Below are 12887 nucleotides of genomic sequence, written 5' to 3'. Positions count from 1 at the left end.
ATTGATCACTTTTTGGCATTACAGGCATTACAGGCATTTGCACAAATATCTCTCCAAAAACTAATGGTAGATTTTATAGCATCTTCGTTGATTTTTCAAAGGCATTTGATAGAATAAATCATGAAGTTTTATTGAAGTTTATTTGCACTGATCACAATATCTTTGGTCTTCTAGAGATACACTGCACAAAGGAAAGCATAGAGACTATGTTCCCCGAGTACCGTGTCTACACGAACTGCAGAGGGTAAACTACCGAGAGGGCGTGTCTGTGTGTGTTCACACTTCACTATCACATGGTCTGCGCCGTGTTATTATTGACTACACAGACATGATATTTCTGTTACTTGATAAGAGTATATATAATCTCACACGTAATTTACTTGTTGGTTTTGTGCATCCTGTTAATATACTCAACAACAAAAGTGCCTGTGACACCAATATTTTAGTGTATTTTTCAAACAAGTAAAGTCTGGTTTTCAATATTGTAGTACATGCAAGGAAATCAAATCACAAAAAACCCAACTGCTACAGAAAAGCATGTATTCCATGCAAAAGATGACTTTTATGCAAGTCCCATGCATTTCCCTACCCAAGCATGGGTATGAAAACATGTGCGTTAACGGGATTCCATATGCATTGTTTAGCATCGTGCTGACAACAGCCACTCAGAAAAACAACAAAATTACGTAACTATTCAACATTACGAAAAACAACGCCTGTCCGAAAATGAGCGTCTGCGAGTCATTGGTATGCTTGAAGCAGGATCGAGTCAACGTGATGTTGCAAGACAATTTAATGTCCACAGGAACACCATTTGATGTTTAAGGCAACGTTGGCAACAGACGAATGCAGTCAACCAATAATCGACAAGACAACTTGATTCGAACAACACACCTACGAAATCGATTCCAGCCAGCAACAGTGACTGCAAGAAGCATCTCTGGCCTTCAAGCACGTCTACAGTGGTGCAGACAGCGTCTATGCTGGACGGTCATGCACTGAGGACAAGTTCTATTCACTGACGAGTCTCGTTTTCACCTCATCCACAGCGATGGAGGCATTCGAGTATACCGACGTCGAGGTGAACGTTACGTCAATCATTGTGTCATGGAAGAAGATCGGTTCGGGGGCGACAGCGTTATGGTATGGGGTGAGATTACAGAAAGACAGAGGACCTGTTTGATAGTGGTAGAGATAAATCTCAATGGACAGCACTACCGCGATGAGATCATCGGCCCTGTTGTTCTACCGTTTTTGCGTCGTCATGGCCCGGTCATGACCTTTCAACATGACAACGCCCGGCCTCAAATTGCTCGACTTGTTCAGGATTCTCTTCAACAAAACAACGTGAATGTCATTCCCTGGCCGGCTCGCTCCCCTGATCTCTCACCAATCGAGCACATGTGGGATGAGATGGAGAGACAACCTTCGACGTGTTCCACAGACCCTGCAGGAACTTCGAAACATGCTCCAGCAGATATGGACAGATATCCCACAGGACTTTGTGCGACGCCTGGTCCATTCCATGAGACGAAGATGAGTTGCTTGCCAGAGGTGGACACACACGCTACTGATTATGTTTATTTATTGATTATGTCAATTATGTAATTTGATTGGTTTGATTTTGTTTTATGAAATCACGCTTTTTCTGAAGTCTGTATGGGAAATTAAACCATTTGAACACGTACAGGAGTCTTTTATCCATAGCAAACCGAATTTGTTTCAGATTTGGTAAAAAGCATAACTTTGCATTAAATCTTATTCAATGTCACTTTTGTTGTTCAGTATACATTTGTACTTAGTAATGACAGACAATAGAGTCCCTAAGGGTATAGAGTACTTAGATAAAAGCTTGTCTGCTGTGTTATATGAACACCCAGATTGGGAAATTATTCTTCCTGGTGACTATAATGTACGGTATGGTAATTTGATTTGTTGGTTGATTGGTTTGTCGTTTAACGCCGCACTCGGCAATATTCCAGCTATATGACGGCGGTCTGTAAATAATACAGTCTGGACCAGACAATCCAGTGAATAATATCATAAGCATTTGGATCGATGACATGCATCAACCGAGTCAGCGAGCCTGACCACCCAATCCCGTTAGTCGCCTTTTACGACAAACATAGTCACCTTTTACGACAAGCATGGGTTGCTGAAGACCTACATATATTCTACCCCGGAATCTTCACGGGTCTGGTAATTTGAAAGATTTTATTATCGACGACAACAACATATTTATAACATGTTTATAAGACATGGAGTATGTATCGGATGCATTTGACGTGCCCCGCAGTACCAGAGATGATGTGTGTAATGATTACGGGAGGGATCTGGTAGACTTTTGTTGTACGTTTTCTGTCCATATTGTAAATAGACGATTTGCTGGGGATCATTTACTTGTTTTAAGGAAGGTGGCGCTAGTTTGGTTGATTATGTACTATGCCCAACTATTTTTTTTGACAAGCTATGAATCAGGTCACTTTCCTTTCCTACTTACCCTCCATGGATGTGATAGACAGGTCAATAATGTTAATGAAATGCATGTGAATAATATTCCCAGATATACATGGAGAAATGAAATATGTGATGCCTTCAAACATAATGTTTTTGAGTCATTGTCTGCACTTCACATGGATGAGTTTATGCATTTATTGTCTTTGAATGTTGATTTAGCTGTTGAAGCTTTGACCAATGCTGTACATAGTGGTTCTATTTCATGCGGATTACTTTCTAGGGCTAGATAATCAAAAATTGCATCTGGATAAAAAATGCAAGTTTAGAGTTATTGGTGATAAGGAGATTCTTTCTAAATATTCAACATAATCGCATTGACAAAGAAGACAAGTTGTGGTCCTCTTTCCACCCAGATTTGCCAAGAAGATTGGTTTGATTATATTAAGACTGAATATTTTAAACCATACTGATATACTTGTAGACTCGGATATCATTGAGCAGATAGATTAGGTTATAAATAACCATAATGAACAATTGTGTGATTTCTGTACTGATGATGATGTAAATAATATTCTTAATGATGATATTACACAGGAAGAGATCGAATCATTCATAAGAGATCTGAAGCAGGGTAAAGCTGCAGGACCAGATGGTATTACGGCTGACATGATCCAATGCTGCAGAACTGTTTTAATTCCATATTTGTTAGTTATGTATAATACTATTTTGTCAACGGGTAATTTTCCATCAGAATGGGCTGAGAGTGTTATTGTACCACTCCATAAAAAAAGGAAGCTTCGACTGTGTTAATAATTATAGAGGCATATCTTTGATGGATAGTTTTGGGAAGTTATTCTGCTCTATTCTAAATGGGCGTCTTAAACGTTTTTCCGATCACTTTAACAGTATACCTGTGGCCCAGGCAGGAGTTAGGAAAGGCTATTGCACAACGGATAATAGTTTCACTTTGCAATGTCGTGTACAAAAGTATTTATCTAAAATTTGGGGACGTTTTTACTTTATTTATGTAAACTTCAAGAAAGCATTTGATTCTTTTAATAGGAAATTACTGTGGTATTCAATAATTAATAAAGGTATTCATCGTAAATTATTCTCTGTACTGAGAAATATGTATTCGAATATAAACTCAATTGTAAGAGTATCCAACACTACTATTACTGATTATACTGATAGTTTAAGTGGAGTCAGATAAGTTTGTGTTATCAGCCCGTTTTTATTTGCAATGTTGATTTCAGAATTTCCATCATTGATGGAAAATGCAGATGTAAGAGGTATATACATAGGTGTAGATTATTTGGAACTCCTGTTATTATTGTATGCTGATGATTTCTGTATTTTTGATTACAGTGTTATTGGTTTGCAAAGAAAGATTGATATTTTATGTAAATATAGTAAATCATGGGGCTTACAGATAAATATGGATAAGACAGAAATATTAGTTTTTTTTTCTAAATGGTGGTTATTTACGACATTATGAGAAGTGGTATTTTGATGGAGAGCTACTAAAGACATCAACCTATTATATTCTTTTAGTTATTATGTTTTCTACTAGGTTGACAATATGTACAAATACTCTTGTTTCAAAAGCCACTAAAGCTCAATTACAGCATAAATACCCAAATATTCCTGGAAATATGTTATTTAAGTTGTTTGATTGTAAGATGAAACCTTTTTTTGTTATATGGGGCGGAGGTGTGGGGCTGTAAGATTGTTGTTATACACGTATGGTTTCGGATATGGAAGGGTTAGTCAAGATATTTGAGATATTTCATATTTTCTGTCGATGTTCAGACAGAGATTAGAAGATTGTGGAAAACAAAACATTTTTAGTATTATCAATGATTCAAAACGACTTGCACATGATACGAATATTAAGTCATTGCTGACTGTTGAATATTATGTTACAAACATAAATGTTAGGGAATTAAGAAGATATATCTGCTTGTTGAGATTGCATGAACTGCCGTTGCGCTGTAATATCAGATGTAAAGAAGCTATAACTGTTAACCGAATTTGTAGGATGTGTAATACTAAAAGCATTGAAGATGAACTCCATTTCATATTTGATTGCGATGCATATGTATTGTTGAGAAATTCATCAAACATCTGTCTGTCTGTCTGTCTGTCTGTCTCTCTGTCTGTCTCTCTGTCTGTCTATGGATATTGTTGTATCAACTGTGTACATGGGCTGATGGCCTTCGAAGCAGAAAATAAACTTACTTTCTGCTCAAGCCAAGAAATCACTCATCAACATCTTTAATTATCAAAAGAAATTCGGATATTTATCACATAAAGACAACTTCAAAACGTTTGACGGCATGATAGTTCCAATATTGTGTTATGGTGCTGAAATCTGGGGAACTTCATATAACAAGTAAATGGAAAGTACATAGACTGTATTCGGCAAACGATTTCCTAGATTTAATAATATTACTCTTAATAACATGGTTCTTGGAGAGTGTGGCAGACTGGCAGAGAATGTATTTACATGACAATAGATATAAAATACTGGACTATATTAATTCACCTCTACAATAATAGACTACCATATCAGATTTACATTATACTTATATCTATTGATAATGCTGGAAGACACACATGGGTTACTTCAATTATGAATATTATATTTCATCTAGGATTTGGTATAGTCTGGATTCAGCAGAACATGGGAGATGCTGAAATCTTTAAAACTAATTTAAACAAGGATCTTCAACAAATTGGCACTCATCCTTGGAAAGTTCATCAAAGTGCAAGTACTATAAACAATATACGTCACTTCACAATACTGAATCATATCTAACAATAAACATACCTCAATATATTAATTGGCATTTAGCAAAATTTAGATGAAATATTTTTGGATTATGTGTTCAGATTGGAAGACACAATAATATTCCTCATGATGAAAGATATTGCGAGTTCTGTTTGAAGAAAAATATGAGGAGTGTAGAAGATGAATACCGTGTGATGATGATATGTGAACGCTACTCCCAGTTCAGAAAGCAATATATACAACAATATTATACAGATAATCCAGGAACTGAAACATTATCCATCTTATGAATTCTTCAGAGAGAGAGGAGCGGTGGGGTAGCCTAGTGGTTAAAGTGTTCGCTCGTTACATCGAAGACACGGGCTCCATTCCCTACATGGATACAATGTGTGAAGCTCATTTCTGGTGTCCCACGCCTTGATATTGCTGGAAAATTGTCAAAAGCGGCGAAAAAAGATACTACCTCACTCACTCTTCAGAGATAACATTTGTCTATTTTCTTAACTTAAGGTTTTACAATGAGAAATGGGAAAACAAATATTTAATATCAACAACTGTGTATGCAGGATATTGAAGCATTCGTATTATTGTATCGTATTATTGTATGTATATGAATATATATACTTTTAAAAGATACATTTAGAACACTGAACGTGCTATAGAGGAATACAGATGCACATGTAGGTTGCTCTAAAAAGCAATGATTGTATTAATATTTGGCACATGAGAGCGAATAGATCGGGCATGGTTCTTACATATTTGGACAACCATGTTTGCCGAATACACTAAATCAGATTATCCCGTAATCCGCTGTCGCTGATGATAATCCGTGATAAGTTACAGTCTTGTTTTTACCACAAATCCGGGATTATATAAATGAATGGTGTTGATCTGGGCGTGTCCTCATCAACTGTAATTGTTCTAAGAGTGGTATCATTACAATGAGACAGTTGGTAATCCGCTTCTCATCACGAGTTGTTCTTGACAAGCTTTGCAGACAAGTACTGGGAGACAAATGCATTGAAATGGTCACTACGTTTTGTGTCTGGAGGATTTTCTAGTCCCTCAATGTAATGAAATAATACATATAGGATCAACTTTTTAAACTAATTGTCAATCATCGATATTGCTAATAGGAACTGACAATTACATGTAATCGCAAATTTTCCACTTATTCATAAACACGAAGTCCAGTCGTACATTTTATGTGGTACATACATATCTCAATTATAATTCTAGAAAGTTTGCACTACTACTACTACTACTACTACTACTACTACTACTACTACTACTACTACTACTACTACTACTACTACTACTACTACTACTACTACTACTACTACTACTATTACTACTACTACTACTACTACCACTTCTACTACTACTACTACTACAACTTAACTGCGAATACAAATGAATTCGGAAGAGATGGTGTACTGAATATATGTTCTCAAAGTACATTTGTTTAGCGATTACAATAGCAAAACCGAATACAAAAACGTGAGTAACCTTAAAGCGAATACACTGATAAGGTTTTTGTGATGTTCAAGCTAAAAGAACTACATATCTCAAGGGAAGGGTCACGTGACATATCTTATGGAGAAGTTCATAGAGATTTTGGGAGACATGAATTATTTTATTTGTATTTTCAGTCAAAAAACAAGAAACTTACATTTTCTCCCGTTTCAGTTATTATTAATATGTTACTATTATATATAATCTCAACAATGCCCTCTGATAATACCCCCTGGTGAGAAACAGTTACCAACTGCCTCGTTATTGATGTTTATACACCACACCAAGAACAATGGCGGCGATGACGCTGCTCCGGGATAATCAGCCTGCCTCCACTTAATCCAAGATGTTTAGCTCCCCCATGTAGATATGTCGGATAATACCCAGCAGGGGAGTGTGAATTCTAGGGTAATCTGTGTTGATTTAATCCAGGAATATGAGTATAAATACAAGGTCCCATCTTTGGTGTATCAGACATTCCCACTTTGTACTGGACAGAAGCAGAAACGATGAAAGTTGTGTTGTTTGTTTGTATGTTGACCGTGGTCACTGCTGGAGAGGCGGACACAGAGGTAGGTTGTGTTTTGTTTCTTCTTTTATCTTTTCTTCTCATTATCAGTATTGGTATTTATCTGGCTAGTCATGAATGTCTGTAGAAAATCAGTATATATAAGAAATGTCATGTAATTACTTACTCTGGGTTTATTGTTCTGAAACTTCTTTCTCTCATCATGTTCAAAGTAACGGGTGGCATACGGTGTTTGAGATTATCACATCTGTTTTACCCTAGACCGATTATTTAACCTATGTTTACTCATTCCCTTATAGGTTAACCACATAGATTCCGTCATTGAGCAACGTGAGTATAGTGTTTTAAAAATTATGAACCAAATCTTGACAAGCTATAGTGAAGGATTGAATAATACTATTTTAGTTTCATCTGCTTGGGCGTTACTCACGCAACTGGCATCATGTAATATGCTGAAATAATGAGATATCTGTGTTAAAGATGCCAAATTTCTACTTACTATTATGCTTAGTCCTTCAATGTAGAGACGGACCTTTGACGAAATCAATGTCACTAAATATAGATTGAATGTTTTAATGTACGGATATTATATTTTGTGATACCAGTTGTTTGACTAAAAACTACCTTACCTTCAGTCAAGGCAATACAATCAGATCTGGTTGGAATGGATCATCAGATGAACACGAAATTCCTTGACGATGTCACTGATGAGTCATCAACGAACAGTAAGTTCACACCGGTTACATTGTTACACTTCGGGGTACACATTTGAAGAAGGGATTGTTGGAGATAATGATGTTCTCTTGAATTCTAAGATTAAGAGATAAGATGAATAAATATGTGTTTGGGTATACCCTGAAAGATGCACGTGAAATGACTTGTGTTGATATTTCCAGACATATTCAAAGACCCCGTTTAACGCCACTAAATAGAACAAAATGTGGGGTGGCAAAGTATGAAAGTTTTTGTGATTGCATTCATAATCTGTAACAACCCTATTTCTCTATACTCTGAACTTATTTACCTATTAGAGGGTGCGACAAAAACTTCACCAACGACTTGGGGTGACCACCAAGGAACAGTTGATGGACAAACGCTGGACAGAGAAAACAGAATTGACATCTTGTTCAGACTCCTGCATGGTAAGAAGTCTAATTATTCAACATTAACGGCATCACTATCCATGATTTGTCTATTGGGTTAACTGACAAATCTGATCATACATATGTTTCAGAGGATTTATTGCATATGGGACATACAGATGACAAATTCCGATTATTTAAAACAAATATTTTGCTGATACGCGTTCTCAAACATCATTATCCACTATAGAACATCATCCAGTTCAGATGGTGCGACCTTTGATCAGACTTTCGAAGTTAAAGTACTCTGAAATTGTCCCATGATAGTAAGCAGTGTATTAATGCCTTTACTTTGACGTAGGTGATGACGAAGACAAGTATGTTGTTTGTACACTGGCTGACGCCGCCGAGACGTCTCAGATTTCCATAGAAGACATCAGCACATCCAAGTATCAAGACAAACACACCATCAGGTCAGTTTCGTACTAACTCTCATCTATGGACACTTCGTTTGTGGTTGAGAGTTTAATATAGTTGATACCTACACCAATTATCATTAGACTTGATAACACCATTCACTTTTACAGACGGCGCTCTATCGACTGCAGACAAGACGCCCGCTACCGGACAATGGACGGAAGTTGCAACAATGCTCGCTGGCCAACCTGGGGATCAACCAACCAACCATTCAAGAGATTTATTGATCCTGCATATGATGATGGTAAAGAACTGACTTTCTTCACATTGATATTAGAACTTAAAAATCATTATTTCATGCTTATGACCAGGGCGATTTTCATAAATAAATCAGACCGTTTGGAAGCAAGTCTTGTAAGTATTCCAATGGGGACATTTAGTTATGCCCCATCAATATTACAACTAACCATACTTTAGTGAACTTTAAAAGCAAAGGTTTGACTTTTCAGGCAAGTTCGTTCCCCGAATGAGAGGCGTTGATGGTTATCCCCTCCCCAGTCCACGCGCCATCAGTGTGGCCGTCCATCCGGGAGTTGACAGTCCTTCTGATGACCACACGGTGATGGTGATGCAGTGGGGGCAGTTTGTTGACCACGATCTCACCGGAACTCCTCTCCATGCAGGTAGGTGCCAAATGGCCAATACCCTCTGACCATCAAAGTGACCAGACGTGTGATGATGAAATCAGACAAACTGTGATATATTTGTTTTTGTGATCCATATTTTTCGAACCTATTTCAATAATTACGATATGCATCTAAATCTTTGTATTAACTTAACAAATCCTCATATTCCTTCAAGGTGATGTTCAATCTAAATGTTGCGATGGTCACACACCTGGAGAGATGCATTCTGATGTACGAGCTGGGTAAGCAATTAACATTCTATATTTTCCACACTTAATCATTCTGTTTGTGTTAATGGAAATAACTGGTCGAGATATTTGAAATAAATGAATCAGAAATAATAAACTTTAAAATTACGTGACATTGTATACATGTTTAGAATTGGGATGAAAGGGATACAACCTTTTCCATGATTATAAAAGTCTACCGTACGATTCCGACTATATCATAAGCATGTGTTTGTGTATCATAACATATCATAAACATTATCATAACAATGGTTGTATTTCACTGTTCCAGCGGTCCTTGTTTCCCAATCACCATGCCAGTAAATGAAGGACATTTCCAAAAGAACTGCATGGAGTTCAAAAGATCAGCCCCAGCACCTGGAAGGAGTGAGTATATGAATACAAGGCTGTGTAGGTTACCTCATTTCAATGAAGGATTGTTCTGTCATTATTTTTATGCTCATCTTATTAAGTAACGAAAGCCATAAACAACACTGTATGATAACATCCATATTTAATTTAAAACCATGTGACTTCCAGATACTCGAGAACAGTTGAACCTACTGACGTCCTTTGTGGACGCCTCTAACGTGTACGGACTCAGTCAGGATCAGATCAATCACCTCAGGAATGGACGTAAGTCAGGCAATATTTTGTTTTAAATTATAATTCATGATCAAACAAATATTTTAAAATGTGGCAAATACCGTGGAGAGAAATTGGTATATACAAATAAATGTTGTCATTCAACTTTTCAGCCTACATGAAAACCAAGGGCGATAACCTGTTGCCAGAATCCAACCAAGGCAACTGTCGAACAAGCAATACCAACGAATGGTGTTTTGAAGCTGGTAAATACAACTTAATTATTAATGTATCCGTAGTACTATTTTCAGAATCTTTTTATATTGTACTTCACACATGACTATTTGGTACATTTCGAATGATAATTCACAACACTTTCACACCTTCTTTATAACTAACTCCATCATCAGGTGACGACCGTGTGAACGTGTTCCCTGGTCTGGCCGTGCTACACACCATGTTTGTCCGCGAACACAATCGTCTTGTCAAAGAACTTGCTGATGTCATGCCATCGACCACTCCTGATGATGTCTTGTTTGAGGAGGCCAGAAAGATCGTGTCAGCCATCATCCAACAAGTCACCTACCGCGAATGGCTGCCCATTATTGTTGGGCCCTTGGCCATGAGGAAGTACAGACTGACCCCTGGCTTCAGCTTCAGGTACAACTTCACCCAAAACCCCACCATCTACAACGTTTTCGCCACCGCCGCCTTCAGATACGGCCACTCCACCATTCCACGTTTCCTGACCCTCGGAGATCGACGTGTACCCATAGAACAGCTCTTCTTCAGACCTTCTGAGGTCATCAAAGATCTGGACACCGTGCTGAAGGCTATCCTCAAGGACAGACATCAGGAGGTTAACCGATTCATCAACAGTGGGATGACTGAGCATTTGTTTGAGACGTCGGGCAATAATGGCTTTGACATCGTGTCCTTGAACATTCAGAGAGGTCGTGACCACGGCCTGCCATCATACAACAGCTTCCGCAAGGCATGTCAGCTATGGGAAGTGACTTCATTTGATGACAGTATATTTGGTAAAGCAGGAGCTGCTTTGAAAAGTGTATACAGGTTTGTCTAATTTAATTTACTCTTATATGTGTACAGAGTTATTGTAACAAATTTATTAAATAAAGATACTTTAACCCTTATTTGACATTTCTCAAGATCTCCTTACGTTTATGTATTCTTGCTTCAGATCCCCTGATGACATCGACGTCTTCACCGGTGCAGTAGCTGAACAGCACGTGCATGGCGGTGCAGTGGGCCCTCTCCTCGCTTGTCTGATTGGTCAACAGTTCCATGACCTGAAATATGGCGACTCATTCTGGTTCGAAACATCCCATCCAAGAAAGGGCTTTACATTAGGTACCGTCCAGTCTGTTCCTGTGTGCTTGTATGTTTTGTTAAACTATTTTGTTGATGTCAAACTATGTACTTATGAGATAACTTAATATGCCTTTAAGATGAGAATGTTATATCATTATATGAATTTTATTGCATTTCTAATTCAAGATGTCAAAATGTTTTAGTGTTTCACTGACAATAGTTTGGAAAAAAGATACTCTCTTGCTGTCAGAAGTAATTGTATATATAAATATTTATTGCGTTTTCTATTTCAGGACAACTGTCTGAGATCCGACGAATGCGCTTTGCCAAAATTCTTTGTAGGAATTCAGGAGTGAAGTCCATCCAAAGAGATCCTTTTACAGTGTACTCAAAAGAAAGGTAGGCAATGAAGACATTCATCTCCTTTGTTCGTCAGTAATTAATTATCTCGCACAGACAGACCTCATATTAACATGCGACAGGGTATATCTGGCGTACTTCATTTAGTGAACATTAATCAGAATTGTATCCTGGATCCATTTACACCTCGTGACACACTTTGAATGTAACATATTCAAGCTCATTCAGTTATATAGGATACGAATATAAAACCAGATCATATGAAATATGCTGACGGAAATGTTAATATTTTAACTGGGTGACACATTTTTGTATTTCACAGCAATCCTTTGATACCCTGCAACGATCTTCCAACAATCGATTTAACCAAATGGCGGAGATGAGAGGTTGCTTGGCCTACCCTTAAGTTCAACAAATAAACCCCGAAGACTTGAAACATAGCATTTTGGTGTTCCACCATGTATAGCCCACACTACTAGTCCTGGTTTGTAAGATGCCTAAATCACAGAATACATTACATTTTTGACATTTGTGTTCAACTGTCTTCATACTAAATATGTAATGCCAAGTACATTGAGGTATGGCATTTCACTTATAATGCTGGAATTATTAACGGAAATGTCAGTTAACATTATACCTGATTATAATGCCTACACTTTATGAGAACAAAACGAATTGGTAACCAATTAAGTTAGTAAATCCATCAGTTACACCATCAAAGCGTTTAATCAAAGCATACAAGTAGCATTATTATTGGCAGTATATGTTTATGGCATTGTATAATTTATTCGTCAAGGACATAAACATATTCTATATGTATGACTTGCACTATTTCATAGATCTATAAAGGAGGTGTTTCTTATTTTTTGTCATTGTATGATATTGTATAATATATTGTTGATG

The 12887-nt window shown here is 37.3% G+C and overlaps 1 protein-coding gene and 1 long non-coding RNA gene across 2 annotated transcripts; both read left to right on the top strand.

Moving 5' to 3' along the window:
• The first annotated feature begins 7162 nt into the window (after nucleotides 1–7162).
• Nucleotides 7163–8359, top strand: LOC125378396. Its single transcript, XR_007220236.1, has 4 exons — nucleotides 7163–7338; nucleotides 7595–7625; nucleotides 7931–8020; nucleotides 8327–8359. It is a non-coding gene; the product is annotated as an uncharacterized LOC125378396 (long non-coding RNA).
• Nucleotides 8360–9680: 1321 nt separating this feature from the next.
• Nucleotides 9681–12549, top strand: LOC125378344 (peroxidase-like protein 3). The gene is made up of 8 exons (XM_048393792.1): nucleotides 9681–9722; nucleotides 10000–10094; nucleotides 10248–10343; nucleotides 10466–10558; nucleotides 10703–11366; nucleotides 11494–11663; nucleotides 11918–12023; nucleotides 12307–12549. Exons 1-8 carry the CDS (start codon nucleotides 9700–9702, stop codon nucleotides 12365–12367), a joined length of 1308 nt encoding a protein of 435 aa, XP_048249749.1. The 5' UTR covers nucleotides 9681–9699; the 3' UTR covers nucleotides 12368–12549.
• Nucleotides 12550–12887: the final 338 nt, after the last annotated feature.

The sequence above is a fragment of the Haliotis rufescens genome, unplaced genomic scaffold (assembly GCF_023055435.1).
Source record: "Haliotis rufescens isolate VD_foot unplaced genomic scaffold, xgHalRufe1.0.p SCAF_12, whole genome shotgun sequence".
Taxonomy (NCBI): Eukaryota; Metazoa; Mollusca; class Gastropoda; order Lepetellida; family Haliotidae; genus Haliotis; species Haliotis rufescens.
The sequence above is the reverse complement of the archived record's forward strand: the minus strand, read 5'-3'. Positions and strand labels throughout refer to the sequence as shown.

Coding starts and splice junctions, on each gene's coding strand:
- LOC125378344 (XM_048393792.1), top strand. CDS start 9,700: ATGCATTCTGATGTACGAGCTGG. Junction 9,723..9,999: donor CATTCTGATGTACGAGCTGG/GTAAGCAATTAA, acceptor TCACTGTTCCAG/CGGTCCTTGTTTCCCAATCA. Junction 10,095..10,247: donor AGCCCCAGCACCTGGAAGGA/GTGAGTATATGA, acceptor TGTGACTTCCAG/ATACTCGAGAACAGTTGAAC.